This window comes from Aureobasidium pullulans, assembly GCF_000721785.1.
Source record: "Aureobasidium pullulans EXF-150 unplaced genomic scaffold scaffold_3, whole genome shotgun sequence".
In the NCBI taxonomy this organism is placed as follows: Eukaryota; Fungi; Ascomycota; class Dothideomycetes; order Dothideales; family Saccotheciaceae; genus Aureobasidium; species Aureobasidium pullulans.
In genome coordinates this window covers 1-13,441 of record NW_021941023.1, presented here as the reverse complement: position 1 = coordinate 13,441, position 13,441 = coordinate 1, and the positions used below count along the sequence as shown (strand labels likewise).

Below are 13,441 nucleotides of genomic sequence, written 5' to 3'. Positions count from 1 at the left end.
CAGGATGATCGACATCACTCACTCGGGGTCGCCGGATCGACACATACTTTATTTTTGATGGATGCTGTTCCCAGACAAGTTGGCGCGACATTTCAGAGATGGCCTGAGCTGTCAAAAGGCACAGGTCCGTCGCAGCAGGTCGTTACGTTGGAGTTTCTCTTCCGGAGTGTAAGTGTAAATCAGTGGAGAGCGCAGGAGGGCGTGCTGAAGTCATCCCATGTAACTATGTCCCTTCCTAGTGTTGGGAAGTTTGTGTTCAAATACCTTCGTAATGGGAAGCTCGCATATTGTATAGTTCAGGGCCCACGTTCCTGCTTCGGATCAGGAAACGTGCCGCGAGGACAAGATCGTAGAAGGGGAGGGACAAGCGAGCGAGCAGAATGATCGCGCTCCGACGCGTCGCCGTGCTCAAATCTGCGCATCGTGCTGCAAGCGCGAAGGAGAAAACCGACACGCAGCGCCAAAAGCCGCCTACTTCCCGCGTCCTGTTCCTTCCACCTCTTCCACTGACATCCTTGAACGGCCTTCCAATCGGCACGCTCGTTATCAGGCACTCCACTGGGAAGATTCAATCATGCCGCCTCGAAAGTCCTGGGATTGGTCATTCGTCGAATCTGACTCAAGTATTCATGCGTCCCGCTCCCCTGAACACAGGCAGAGAGCCGGCGGACGGAATCCTGGAAATCGAATGTAGCGGAAAGTGACACATTGTACCTGTGAATGGAAGCCACAGAGCTCTTCGTTTTCCACGTACGTCGGTATGTGAATACATGAGCGGCGAAGTTGAATATCAGGAGAAGCGACCTCACGATGATCATCCTCGCCTAAGAATTCGACCGGCAAATTAAATTTTCAGTGTCTCCAGCCTCTGGGGGGCTTTTAAGACCTTCCGACTTGTCAATCATTTAGGCGCTACTTCAACTAGCTATCGCTTTAAGCGCGTGAGTCCTAGTTAAATGACTCTATTTATCGGCTCCCCCTCCATAACTCCGCATAGATATCTTGTAGTCCTTACTCTAATTTAGTAGCGGATACCTTAAATTCGCCTCTAACTCTACGCTATATACACTATACAAGCATAAAGACTTCCTTAACAATAATGGCTAGAATACATTTCTACGTAGACAATACAATTACCTTCATAAAGATAATATCTACTAGATTCAATTATACTAGGCAACCTATAGAAGGATATCCGTAATATTTTAGGGAGTTAAATAACGCTGCTATAAGCATTATAAGCTTAGAACATCTTACTTTTGATTAAATCGAAGTCTAGGAGCTTAACCCGTCTAGCTATAGATCTATTAAGGCTTTTAGTAAGCGACCCGTTATTACTATAATATATTAGCCTATTAGCTACTATAGAAGCTTTAAGGTCTAAGTAGTGTAAGCGCTAGGAGATAACGATTTATATAGAGTAATGCTAAATTAAGATGTACTATACATTCTAATAGGATAACTTTTCCTTCTAAATCTAGTATCTTTATTACTTAGTAGTAGAACTTCTTCTAAAGTAGGGAGGAAACTAGTCTAACCTTAATAGTTATAGCCTAATATATTAGTAAAGTAGTAAGTTTGTTTGCTATAATGCCTCCTTATTACGCTATATCTTACTATCCTATAAGATACTACATTAGTGTAGTGCACTTTAATACTAGTGCTTAGTATATTTACTAAGGTTTAAGATCGTTTAGGTAGATTGTTTAGGTAGAAATACTACTAGAACAATTAGATAATGTGTATAAAACATGATCGTAGACCTAGATCTACACCCTAAGAACTATAAGGTAGCGTAGTTCTACCTTCTTAATCGCCTTAATTCTTAAAAATAGAAATTAATTTTGTCTATTACCTAAACTATCTAAGTCGTCTAAGCTAAACGTTATCTATTATATACGACACTACTTAAGTTATAAACATAATCCTAGTTAAGAACCCTACTACTTTAGATATACGTTAATCTTTAACATTCTTATAGTTAGCGAGTAATACTAATTAAAAATATAAGTAGACGCTATACTACACCCCTTCCTAATGTCTAGTTGCTAGCACTGCTATAGCTAGGCGTATTAAGGCTCCTAAGCTCTTTAAGCCTCTCTAGATTAGGTAACTTAAGCTCTAAAACTGTATACTAGTATATATGCTCGATATTAAGCTATCGATATTTAGCTAACTAAATGCAAAAGCTCTCTCCTATATACTAGTATTCTACTAAAGACGGACATTATACTAATTAGCATTTTGCTTACCTTAGTAGAATTATCTCTAGAGGTCCTAGAATGTCCTTTATAGAAGCTACTACTATCGTTACTAAAGGACGTATTACTCTAGAAGATTCTAGTCTTTAGAAAGACTCGTAGATCGCTCCTTTAAGAAGGATAGTCGAATTTGCTTACTCCTAAGGATAATTAGTTAGTATTTAGCTCGTATACGCTAGTAGAAAGGTAAGCATATACGTACCCTACCTTATATCTAATAGGGGTCCTATAAAGAGGGGCGGCTCTATAAGTTCCTATATAACATCGCTATATCGATTCGTAAGAGCTAACACGATACTTAATTAAAGGTTAATAAGTATAAAAAGGAGGTATCTATTCCTATAAGTCGACCCTTCTATCTTAAAAGGTAAGATAATATGTTTATCTCTATATAGGTTTATAGATAGCTAGAAAATATATTTACGCCTAGCGTAAGACTATTTAAAGATAATAGTATTGTTCTAAGAGACATAACCTAGAAGGACATCTTTAATCTTGTTAATACCTAGATTAGTATAGTAAAACGAGTAGTAATAGTAGGTTTTAATATAAGTAATTCGCTTATAGTTAATACTTCTTAGCTCTAATAATTGTATAGGCCATCGAAATTTACGCTAGGTATAGGTACCTCCTCTATAAATTCTTATTACCTATCTCTAATAGACGTAATAATAGCTATAGGGGTAGCTTTAAAAATTGCATTCGTCTCTTACTCGAGATTACTTAGGCTATAAAGGTAAATATTCTAAGTAGCGTCCCCTTATTTATACGTATTAGTAGTATAGATTAGCTAGAATATCTAAAAGACGAGCTAAGTTAGGATGTTCCTTAGACTATCGAGCTAGCTAAGATCCTTATAGACGAGGGAGTCAATATCCTTAATATAAGTAGTAGAAGGAATAACTTAAGATATAAGATCGAGAGCGGACCTAGCTACTAAGCTCCCTTTACGCTAGCTATAAAGCGTACGCTAGGTAATAGGCTATTAGTAGCGACCGTAGAGTCTATTACTTTAGGTAGATAAGTAAATACTCTTCTAGACTAGGGTCTTAATATAGTTATAATTAGGAGGACCTTCCTAAAGAACCCTAGCTTAGTCTAGGCATTTGCTAAGGATCTAAAGGTTAAGGCTACTATACTAAAGTAGATCCGCTAGGCCTTTAGTTCGTACTAAATGTTAAAGTTAGAAAGTCTCTAAAAGAAATAGATTCTTTTAACCTATAGTTTAACTAGATATATGTTATCCTTAATGTTATTTAGCCCTAACTCTCTATAGGAATTATAGATGTTCTAGCCTAAGACTAAGCTAAGATTAAGGTCTAGATCGAGAAGGTTACGCCTTAGTAGTAGGACGCGCTAGGCCTAACCCCCGTTTATATAGGTTATTATAGATCGACTAAGAACTCTCTTTATTCTAAGACATCCCCCTAAAACTTAGTCTTATAGATAATAAAGTAGAGATTCCTAATGCCGTAACATTATAGTAGGCTAAGAATACCTAAGGATAGACTAGAGAATAGTAGCCTTTAACGTATGCCTAGGTAATATAGGTAGCTTAGTCTTACTAAATCTTACTACATAGCGCGCTACCGTCTAGGCCTATAAAAACCTTACTAAGTTAGAGTAGGGATTAATAAAACGATAGTAATAACGATAGTAGATAGGAGGAGCGCCTTAGAGTAGTAAGTTATATCTAGTCTATTAGCTATGCTCTTAAGGCATTATGCGTAAAGGATAGCGATTAGGAAAGCGATTAATCTTAGCGTAGAGTTAGCGTATACATTGCATTATAATCTAACTAGACTTATATTAATGTATAGATATAATAGCTTAGAAGATAATATAGATAGAGTAAGGATTTTGTAGAAGGACTTATCTAAGTGCACTATAGGTAGATTACGTTCCTCTACCCTACTTTTTAGCCTAACATCTACGAACTAAGACGTTCTAAATATTCCTTTACTAACTTAGCCTATATTATACTAACCCCTTTATTAAGAATAAGAGTTATAGAGCTATCTATATATACTACTATAGCCGCTATACTTTTACGTTAGATATTATCTTCGATATAGTAGAAGCTATAGCATAATAATAAGTAGGTCTCTATAAATTTATGTTTATAACTCCCTAAGTCTCCTTATCTCTAGCGTCTATTAACATAATATAATTACTATATCTTTAGAAAAACCCCTTCTATCTTCCTTACTACTTCTAGGTATAGCTAGCGCTTAGTTAGAATCCATCGAATAGAATCCTACTATTAATATTCTCTCCTATAGTAATCTTTCTTATATTGACTCTAATAGTAGAAGTGTCTACTAGAGTAATGCTACGCTTAAAATAGGACTTAGCATTACGTCTAGTATTATCTTAATCCCTAGATTAGATAGTTTACTCTTATTAACTCTTATCGATAGCTACCCTCTAGGCGACCTTACTTATACTAGAGCCTAGCTTATAACCTAGATACTATATGCTAGTATGCTTACTAATTTTAATGTATCTAGCTAGGATAATATATACCTATTAATGCTATAATATTAGGCTTAGACTTTACCTAAGGATAAGGTACTAGTAAAAAATATAATATCTTATAATAGTACTATTAGTAGTAGGCTTTAATGCGTGCTTACTAATATGATTTAGAGTTTTAACTATAGCGTATATAGTAGTAGTAATAATACTCTTCCTCGCTATAAAGCCTTAACTTAATACTTTAATGCTAAGATCTACTCTTATTAAAATATTGGACCTTACCTAAATACTTACTTAACTACTACTAGTAGTACTCTACTTAGAAGTTATGCTAATATAATAGTTGCTTTACCTTAGTATAAGGGCTATTAACCTATTAGTCCTTAGGAGTACACACTATACTAGGTTACTATTATAGACTAATTTTTGTATAGGTCTAGACCTCTATTATTAGTAGATAACGATAGAGGTAATAGTCCTATAATTAGTATAGGTTATATAGGTGTTACTCCTATCTTAATAGTTATCTACGGCGATAAAGAAGGTAGTAATCTAGAAGTTTAGTACTTTTATATAAAGACGTTTACTCTAGATAGTAGAAGATTACTATAATACTCCTTATTAAAGGATAAGATAAGTGCTACTTCTTCTAGTCTCTATTATATAGGGGTAGTCGCTACCGCTAGCATTATTAGTCTAATACTTCTTTTATAGTAATTTACCCTACGTAGATTATACGACCGTTCTTATATCTACGCTAGTAGCTAGGGACCTATGTTATATAGAAGTCTTAAATAGTCTCTAGCAATTCTATCTTAACTTATACTCTAGTCTTTTCCTAGAGCTACATTATCTTTTACTATTAATAGTAAAAGAGATTAGGGATACTTATTAATACTACGAGATGTCTATCCTATAAGTTGCGTTTAGATTAGGGTCGCTCCTATAGGATTAGATAAGATGTAGAGATCTTCTAAGTTTCATCCTCCTATAGCTTTACTTAAGGAACATAGGAACGAGAGCTAGAGACATATAATATGATTCTAAGGGAGGCGATTGAATATCGCTTGCACGAGATCTCATGGTGTATAAGCTCATGTCAGGGGCCAGGGAATCGTTAGGGTAGGAGGTAAAATGGAGATACGCTTTTTGGTATGCGCGCTTGCGGTTTTGTATCGGCCGATCAATACGGAAGTTAGCATTTATTATCTTCGAAGGATATCCTGTCCGCATTTTCCTTCCTTTCTGTGTTTTCCCCTATCTCTAACCGCCGTGTTAGAACAAGTATGGAGCACGAGATCATTAAAAAGCTGTGCCATATGATCGAGATGAGGCTCAATGCTACGGAGTCCTAATCTGGCAAGCTGCAGAAAGCTTCAGGCCAGAGCCGGATGCTCCCTCACAACCGAGTTTCGACAGGGAAATACTCGAAAGAATCATGGTCTGAAGAAAAACGCTATCAGAGACCCACAAGCATTTTTCCGAAACTACCAGCGACCATCGACGACTCACTGTTAACTGCGAAGATCTTGTTATCTGCTACATCGTCGGTGTTGGTCCGAATCCCCGATGCAAGCGTCCGAAGAAGGAACTCCCATCGCTCCTTTTGGAAGTGCGGGCGGGTGCGGAGCGGCGTGATGCTTTCTTGGCTTGCGGAGGCGCTCATCATCAGAACTGGAGCTCAGAAAACTTCAACTCGAGGTTCAAGCTCCAGCAACCACTGACAATATCTTCGATGCGTTATCTTTGTGGACATGGCCAATGATTCGAATCCAGTGTCTTTTGCATGGGTAGAGTATGATCCTAGGGCGTTGAAGGAGCGCCGGGAGCTCGGCGTCTACAATCAACAGCGACGAGTCGTGCGAGCTCATGTCGCCCATACATCTTCTGGGGCGAGGAAAGCGACTATTGCTCGGAAAGAATCAATTGCGAAAACCCAAGGAAGCAGGAAATCTTCCAAGTCTGGAAAGTCGTCCAAGAAGCAGGATAAACCAGTCGAAGATTTTATCACACTGCTTTTTGTAAGATTGCGATCTCGCGATGCATCGGCTGTTGCCTCCATGGCACAGAAGTCTGATCGGACCCTACTCTGGAATGCTTTCACCGGCGGAAACACATGCTTTGAGGCTGCATTGTTTGTTGCAGGAACTTTTGCAAATACCTGCGGTATCTCTCGACATGAACTGCATACGGGATTCGGAAGTGGTCTTCTCTTTCTCCGTGGTGCCTCGCTCGACGGCATTCAAAAGACAATCATCCACACGCCAAAAGACAGTTTGAACTCAATCTCCATCGCGCTGCTGGCTGGATGGGAGCGCAGGTTTGGAGACGAGCAATCTTACGCGGTACACTTGCAAGCGTGGAAATCACTACCTCTTGCGACTGGTTCTTTGGAGGACAGCAGTATCGCAGCATTGACGGATGTTGCATTGATCTGCTTCCAGGAAGCTAACCAGGAGCGATACATTGCTGAATCAGTCTTCTCAGCTGCGCGGTCACTAGTCTATGGAACAGTACTGCCACAAGGTCTTCCGCCTGGATTCCACGTCATTCCCGCGGAACGCCCAGAGGCGCTTAGTCTGCTCGGCATCGTAGCTAAATTGACGGCGTTCGACTGGACGGCGCCCAAATCTGTCGAGACAGTCCGCAGACTTATCCTGGAGACAGTATCATGGAGCGCTAGCCATTCGATCGGGACAGAACCAGTAGAGGCGTACGAGGAACTATGGGATCAGACAGACCTCCTCGCCCTTTATCACATCCGATCTGCCATGGTCTCCATCAACGCACCCATGATACGAGCAGCGATACAGGCACACAACATAGTATGGGCTTTTGATGAACAAACGGGCATTGACATTCACGCCGAAGCATGCCGACACCTGCGGAGCCACGAATTGATGGGCACAAAGTATCAAGAGGTAGCGATCTGGGCCAAGATGGCAATGATTGGACTCGCATCACCTTCTGCTGATGGTGATCGGCATATGAGTGGATTGATGAAGTACTCAGGTATTGGAACATGGGAGCAGATGGAGGCTCTGTTAAGAAGACATGTCTCCAAGGAGGAGTTGACATGGAAAAAGTACCGCAGTCTTTTTGACCGACTTGTATATTAGCGACAGCACAGAGCATATAACGACAGAACACGAATACAGATGAAGTTAGAAGTATCATCTCACTTGTTCGAGGCATCTGACGGCGAAGGTACACAATTACCTTGATGGCGAAGGTACAAAGTTGTTGTTGGAAAAGGCGGGGAAGAAGCTTCTGTCTCTTGCCGCTACCGGTGACGCTTTTCCAACTTGGCCAACAAACTTTCACTTCTTTCTCTGCGCGAGTCAACGACAGGAGGCATGGAGCAGACTGCGCCGACCCGCTGCTGAACAGTCACAGTGATACAAGAGGCTGTGTTCTCACTGGCCATTGCCCTGTCGTCACCCCGGCGGGCCGAAGAGCGCGCGATGCGCCTTGCACCCGACGCGCAAAGTCGGGCTCCTCTCGTCGCTCTCGTCACTCTGTTCTATCTGCATCACTGCCGGCCCGCACCCTCCCCTGACCCAGTGCTTTCTTTCCGCTCGCAATTCCGCGAGTCGCAATCCTCGTCCTCGTCACTCCTCCCGTCTATCCAATTTGCCTCACGCCACCTCCATCGTGTACCGCCGTCGCTGTCTCGCTCGAGACCATCTGCCCTAGCCAGCGCGCTCGCTTGGGCTCTGCCTTGACTCATCGCAGAAGAACACATCCCGAGCGCAACATCATCATCACGCCGCGTCCTCTGTGGCACCGAACTTCAGTCCGCCGCCGGTCCCAGCTACAGCTTCAGGTGTGCGAGCCCCCCAGGCTGCGTCGTCGTAAGAGCTGGAAGACAGGTCACGACAGCACGATACGATACACTCAAGCCACGGACCCAGACACAGACCCAGGCAACCAACTGTCCTCGTTTTTGGTCGCGACCGCTGCTACATCCTTGACCTGTCAGCCCCTAACGACACGCGTCCTCGATCGTCACAATACACAAGTCGCACTGAAAGAGCAAGGGAACAATACAACGGAGCCTAGCAATCCACCATCTCTGGACTACAGCCAACTCGCTACACAATCCCGCTGCACCACCGGCCGGGCCTCTCGTTCAACACAAGGTCCTCGCAGGTCCCCCCCACATCCAAAGAAAGCGACCACCATATGAAGGCGACATAATAGTCGAATTTGCGACCCATGAGCATGAAGAGAAGCTGCTTGGGATCATGCGACTGCGTCCAATACACACCTCCGAGGTAATTGTTGACAGCCTCAGGGATGACGCAGAAGATGCTAGCAACAACCAGTCCGATGGGAATTGATGTCTTGAATCGCTTGCTCTCGGAGATGGCAAACGCAAGGAAGCCAAGAGAGATGCGGATGAGAACCGTCATGACCACAAGAACGTGACTGCCATCTGGTGCGAATGCATCGCCCGGTGGTGCTGGTGTGCGGAAGATATCATGGAGCATGACTTTGGTCTGGGATGTTTGGGCAATTGCTATGCAAGGCATCAACATGCCCATGATATGAGCGGTCGAAGCGAAAAACACGATCGTGGTGATAATGCAGTAGAAAAGCGTAAAAGAAGTGTTTATGATACAAACAATAACGATTACGCGCCACACAATGTGCCTTTTGTACTTGCTCACGACTTTGTCAGTCCATAGATGTTGTTAAATTTTGCTTGTTCACCATGTCTCGACGAGTATGTGAAGATGTCGCGACTCATGTCACGTTCGAGCCACTCACGTACCGACCGGCTTTGTCATATCCAAGTCTTTGATAAAGCTGCCATCAGGGCAGAAATGTTCAGAACTTGAAGAAGAACATCGAAAACGCTGCTCTGCATCTGACGTAACATGATGAGTCAACGTAGAAAGTAAATGGTCTGATCTGAGACGGAAAGCAAAGCAAAGGCCTATGAATTTCGAGAATATGGCGAAAAGTGTGACATTCGGCTTCGCTTAGATAAACACAACAATCAAATATTATATGGCGCGGAAAGATGAAAGCATCGCAATAAGAACCAGCAGAAATAAAAGGGACGAAAATCAGATCGAATACCGGCAAGTGAGTTTGACCACCGGGCGTAAGATGCAGGGAAGATGCCTCGATGGGAAGCCCGGTGAAGTATCGAATCGTGGAGCTCGAGTATCTCAACGGTGGGAGCCTACATCAGAAGAGCAGCAATACCAACAGCGAGTGCCATGACCATAGCAGCGCTGGTGGTCAAACCGATAGCAGACCCAGTGTAGGTTGCAAGAGGCGGGCTGGATGTGGTAGCATTGGCAGTAGGACGAGAAGTGGCAGCAGCGTTGGACCGAGAAGTAGCAACAGCAGCGACGGTCTGGAGAAGTGCTGGAGTAGACGAGTAGGTCATGGTGTCTCCTTCGAAAGCAACACTGGTGAAAGGCAGCTTAGCGACTGCGGAAGCGCTGGGGAAGGCGACTCTTTCGGCTGCTGCGGCGGAGGGCTGGAGGGATGCACGGTCGAATTCGCCAGGAGCAAGGACACTGCGATGATTGGATCAACAAATGTTCGCATGAGAGAAGAGTAAGGTATGAGAACAGGATAAGCGACTTACGTGTCGATGACGTGAGCGACACAGTTGTACAAAATGGTGTTGGGGAAGGTGATCTTTGCATTGTTGACCCAAGCGGTACCATCAGGTAAAACAGTGAAAGTCAAGTTGTCACCCTGCAAAGAAGTGACAGTGACGTTTCCCAGAGACGGCGAGAAGATCACATTGTTGGGGATGATGTGGTACTTGAGGACTGTCTGGAGGGTCTCGAGATCGGCAGAAGCGAGAATAGATCCGATAGCTTCGAAAGCTTCGTTGGTAGGGATGAAGATGGTGAAGTCGGAAATGTTGAGACCTTTTTGATCGGGACCGCTGAGACCCACGTCGAACCCGAGGTCGGCGGCTTCAAGGGCAGCGTTCATGTCCAAGTAACCGGCTCTGTAGGTGAAGAGTTGCAGGGGAGCACCAAAAGAGAATACCGTGTCGACTTTGTGGATTGTGATGCCCTCACCGAGCATGATGTCCTGTAGATTTGGTCAGCACGGCATGGAAGATATCAGAAAGTCGTGAGATGCGCACAGCTTGAGTCACAGTAGAGATAGTCTGCTCTCCAGACAGAACGCAGACGTCATCGCCATTCTTGACAAGTCCATTGTAAGCGCCTCCAGTGATGTTAGAGAAAGGCTGAGTGGGAGTGATGTACGAGCTGTTCAGCAAAGTCTGAGCAAATGTAGGGACATCAGTAATGACGTCGGAAGGGTAGACTCCTTTGAAGACGTGATTTGCGAGAAGAGCTGCGACTGCGATTGTCTCGTTGCGGTACTCGATGGCTGCTCCTTCGGGCTCGTTGCGTGGAACTCTGGCGAATGCGTCGTTGGTGGGTGCGAAGATGGTGATGTTGGAAGCTGCCGAAAGTGTGTCTGCAAGACCGTCGACGAGACTGACCAGTTCGAGCAGAGTACTGAGGTCCGATTGAGAAGCGAGAAGTGCCCCAAGGTCGCCTTGAGCCAGACAAGAGCCAGCCGTGACGACTAAAGACCAGATTGAAGTGCGCATCGTGAATTGGATGAGAGTTTGGAAATGAGTAATGGATATTGTTGCTCGAGGGAGATGTGTGATGGCTGCAGATTTGTTTGCGATACTGGAAAGAGGAGCCTTCTCACGAGCTGGCTCGACATACTTTATACTTATCCATTATCATGGCGGCGCAGCATTGCCTTCATGTCCCAGCGATCCAGGAATCAAGTCATGGAAACTGACTAGGATGCAGTGGTAGAAGACGAAGGTCTAGGATCGAGAGAATGGCGGACAAATTCATCTTGCCCGCGCCCGATGTTACTGTGGTATGCATGAAGGATCAATGAGTTTCACAGCGCATGATATTCGAAGACCTGTACAGCCAGTGCCCAGGGGCTTAGACAGCGGTATGTACGAATCATCGAGGGAAGCGACGACATGTCTAAGAAACAGTCGGCCAGAATTCGCCGGCGGTGGTTGAAGATGGAGAAGCGCTGCAGGCACCGCAGGGAAAGCGCAAGCGAAGCGGAATTCGGTTTGCTTGGCGCGACCTTTCCAAGGCTTCACCTTCGCTTCGATTCCTTCGCAGACCGGTCAAGTCACTTGTGGGCGCAGGAACGGCCAAAATTCGCCGGTACGCTCTTCATGGATCGGTCACCAGGGAAGATCAGGTTTTGCCGGCATAATATCAGCCTTAGCGTGAGGAGATCCGATTTAGCCGTCATGCGTTACGAAGGAATCGTAACGTGGAAGCCACTGTAGCTGTCACTTCTTGTCCCGAACAAGTACTACACAACTTGGATGCAACATGGGAAAACGGAATCGCGCTTGCGAAGAATGTCATCGCCTGAAAATCAAGTGCGATGTAAGTACATCCTCTGGGAAGGCTTGTGAGAGATGCACGCGCAACGACTTGGAGTGCGTTCCAGCAGCGCCACGTCTCCAACGCGACCGCATCAACCAGCTCGAAGCTCAAGTTCAGGAACTCAAAAATGCTTTGTCCGACAGAAGTAGTAATGATACAACGCCTACTCGCTCACCTAGTAGCCTCCTCGAAAATCAAGATGGTATGATTTTATCGTTCTTGGATGCCCGGATTCCCTTTCAGAAACAGCAGCAACTCCTTTGCCATTTCGGGCAGCATGCTGATACTGCCTGGCCAATTATTCGCGTATCCATGAACCTGGACCAAATCCGCGTAAGATCTCCAATCCTTCTCCTCTCCATCCTAGTCTATTCTGTCTCCCAAGACATGCAAGGCACAGACCTGGAGACACACGATGAACTGGTACGAGAAACGATGCGTATGCTTGGAGAGGAGGTGATAGCCAGGGGCCAGAAATCCCTCGAACTTGTACAGGCACTACTTGTCGCAGCTTTCTGGAGTAAATACACCCGAAAGGGTGAACAAGCAAGTTGCTACCAGATCGTACAACTGGCCGTTGACATGGCCATCGATCTTGGCATTGCGGGCTTCTCTCTGCAACCTTCACCTGCGGCATACTTTTGCCGACTGGAAGATGCGACATCACTTGAGGCTCGACGCACATGGCTGTCTTGTTACGTCGCATTGTCAACATCCTCAGTAAGCATGCGACGTCCGAACACAGTGCCTTAGAATGCCCACCATGAAGAATGCCTGTTATACTTGGAAAGCCAGGGCGAGACTTCCGACGTCCTGCTCTGTCAAATCGTACGTATCACTCAGTTAATACAAGAAGTCTTCGACCAACTCCATCTGTCTCGCCTGGCCACGTTCGTGAACGGCAACGATTATAGCACTTATATCACTATCGAGACCATAAGAAACAAGGTAGACGTATGGACCGCGCAAATCCCTCCCGGACTCCTATCATCGCAAACTCTACGAGTATGGCGACATGTAGCAATGATTCACGTCTACGAAGTTGTGCTGCATACTAGAACCAACCAGTCGTCATTCGCTGCCCCATTCATACCGGGGCGAGTTCCTGTCAAAGACTTTCCGATGGGGGTTTTTTTAGGGTTTTTTTTAGGGTTTTTTTTAGGGTTTTAGGGTTTAGGGTTTAGGGTTAGGGTTAGGGTTAGGGTTAGGGTTAGGGTTAGGGTTAGGGTTAGGGTTAGGGTTAGGGTTAGGGTTAGGGTTAGGGTTAGGGTTAGG

At 44.5% G+C, this 13,441-nt stretch overlaps 4 protein-coding genes across 4 annotated transcripts; 2 read left to right on the top strand and 2 right to left on the bottom strand.

The window, feature by feature from the left end:
- Window positions 1–6,445: 6,445 nt before the first annotated feature.
- Window positions 6,446–7,910, top strand: M438DRAFT_342548 (uncharacterized protein). Its single transcript, XM_029904784.1, has one exon. It carries the CDS (start codon window positions 6,494–6,496, stop codon window positions 7,856–7,858), a length of 1,365 nt encoding a protein of 454 aa, XP_029763546.1. The 5' UTR covers window positions 6,446–6,493; the 3' UTR covers window positions 7,859–7,910.
- Window positions 7,911–8,503: 593 nt separating this feature from the next.
- Window positions 8,504–9,286, bottom strand: M438DRAFT_331889 (uncharacterized protein; the record flags this gene model as incomplete). The annotated part of the gene is made up of 2 exons (XM_029903441.1): window positions 8,504–8,600; window positions 8,922–9,286. 2 exons carry the CDS (start codon window positions 9,284–9,286, stop codon window positions 8,504–8,506), a joined length of 462 nt encoding a protein of 153 aa, XP_029763545.1.
- A 433-nt stretch (window positions 9,287–9,719) lies between these two features.
- M438DRAFT_362272 (FAS1 domain-containing protein) lies at window positions 9,720–11,421 on the bottom strand. The gene is made up of 3 exons (XM_029907571.1): window positions 10,864–11,421; window positions 10,348–10,808; window positions 9,720–10,276 (listed from the first exon to the last, which is right to left on the bottom strand). Exons 1-3 carry the CDS (start codon window positions 11,338–11,340, stop codon window positions 9,934–9,936), a joined length of 1,281 nt encoding a protein of 426 aa, XP_029763544.1. The 5' UTR covers window positions 11,341–11,421; the 3' UTR covers window positions 9,720–9,933.
- Window positions 11,422–11,915: 494 nt separating this feature from the next.
- Window positions 11,916–13,291, top strand: M438DRAFT_386568 (uncharacterized protein). Its single transcript, XM_029908992.1, has one exon. The coding sequence runs from the start codon at window positions 12,110–12,112 to the stop codon at window positions 12,917–12,919; it is 810 nt and encodes a 269-aa protein (XP_029763543.1). The 5' UTR covers window positions 11,916–12,109; the 3' UTR covers window positions 12,920–13,291.
- The last annotated feature ends 150 nt before the right edge of the window (window positions 13,292–13,441 follow it).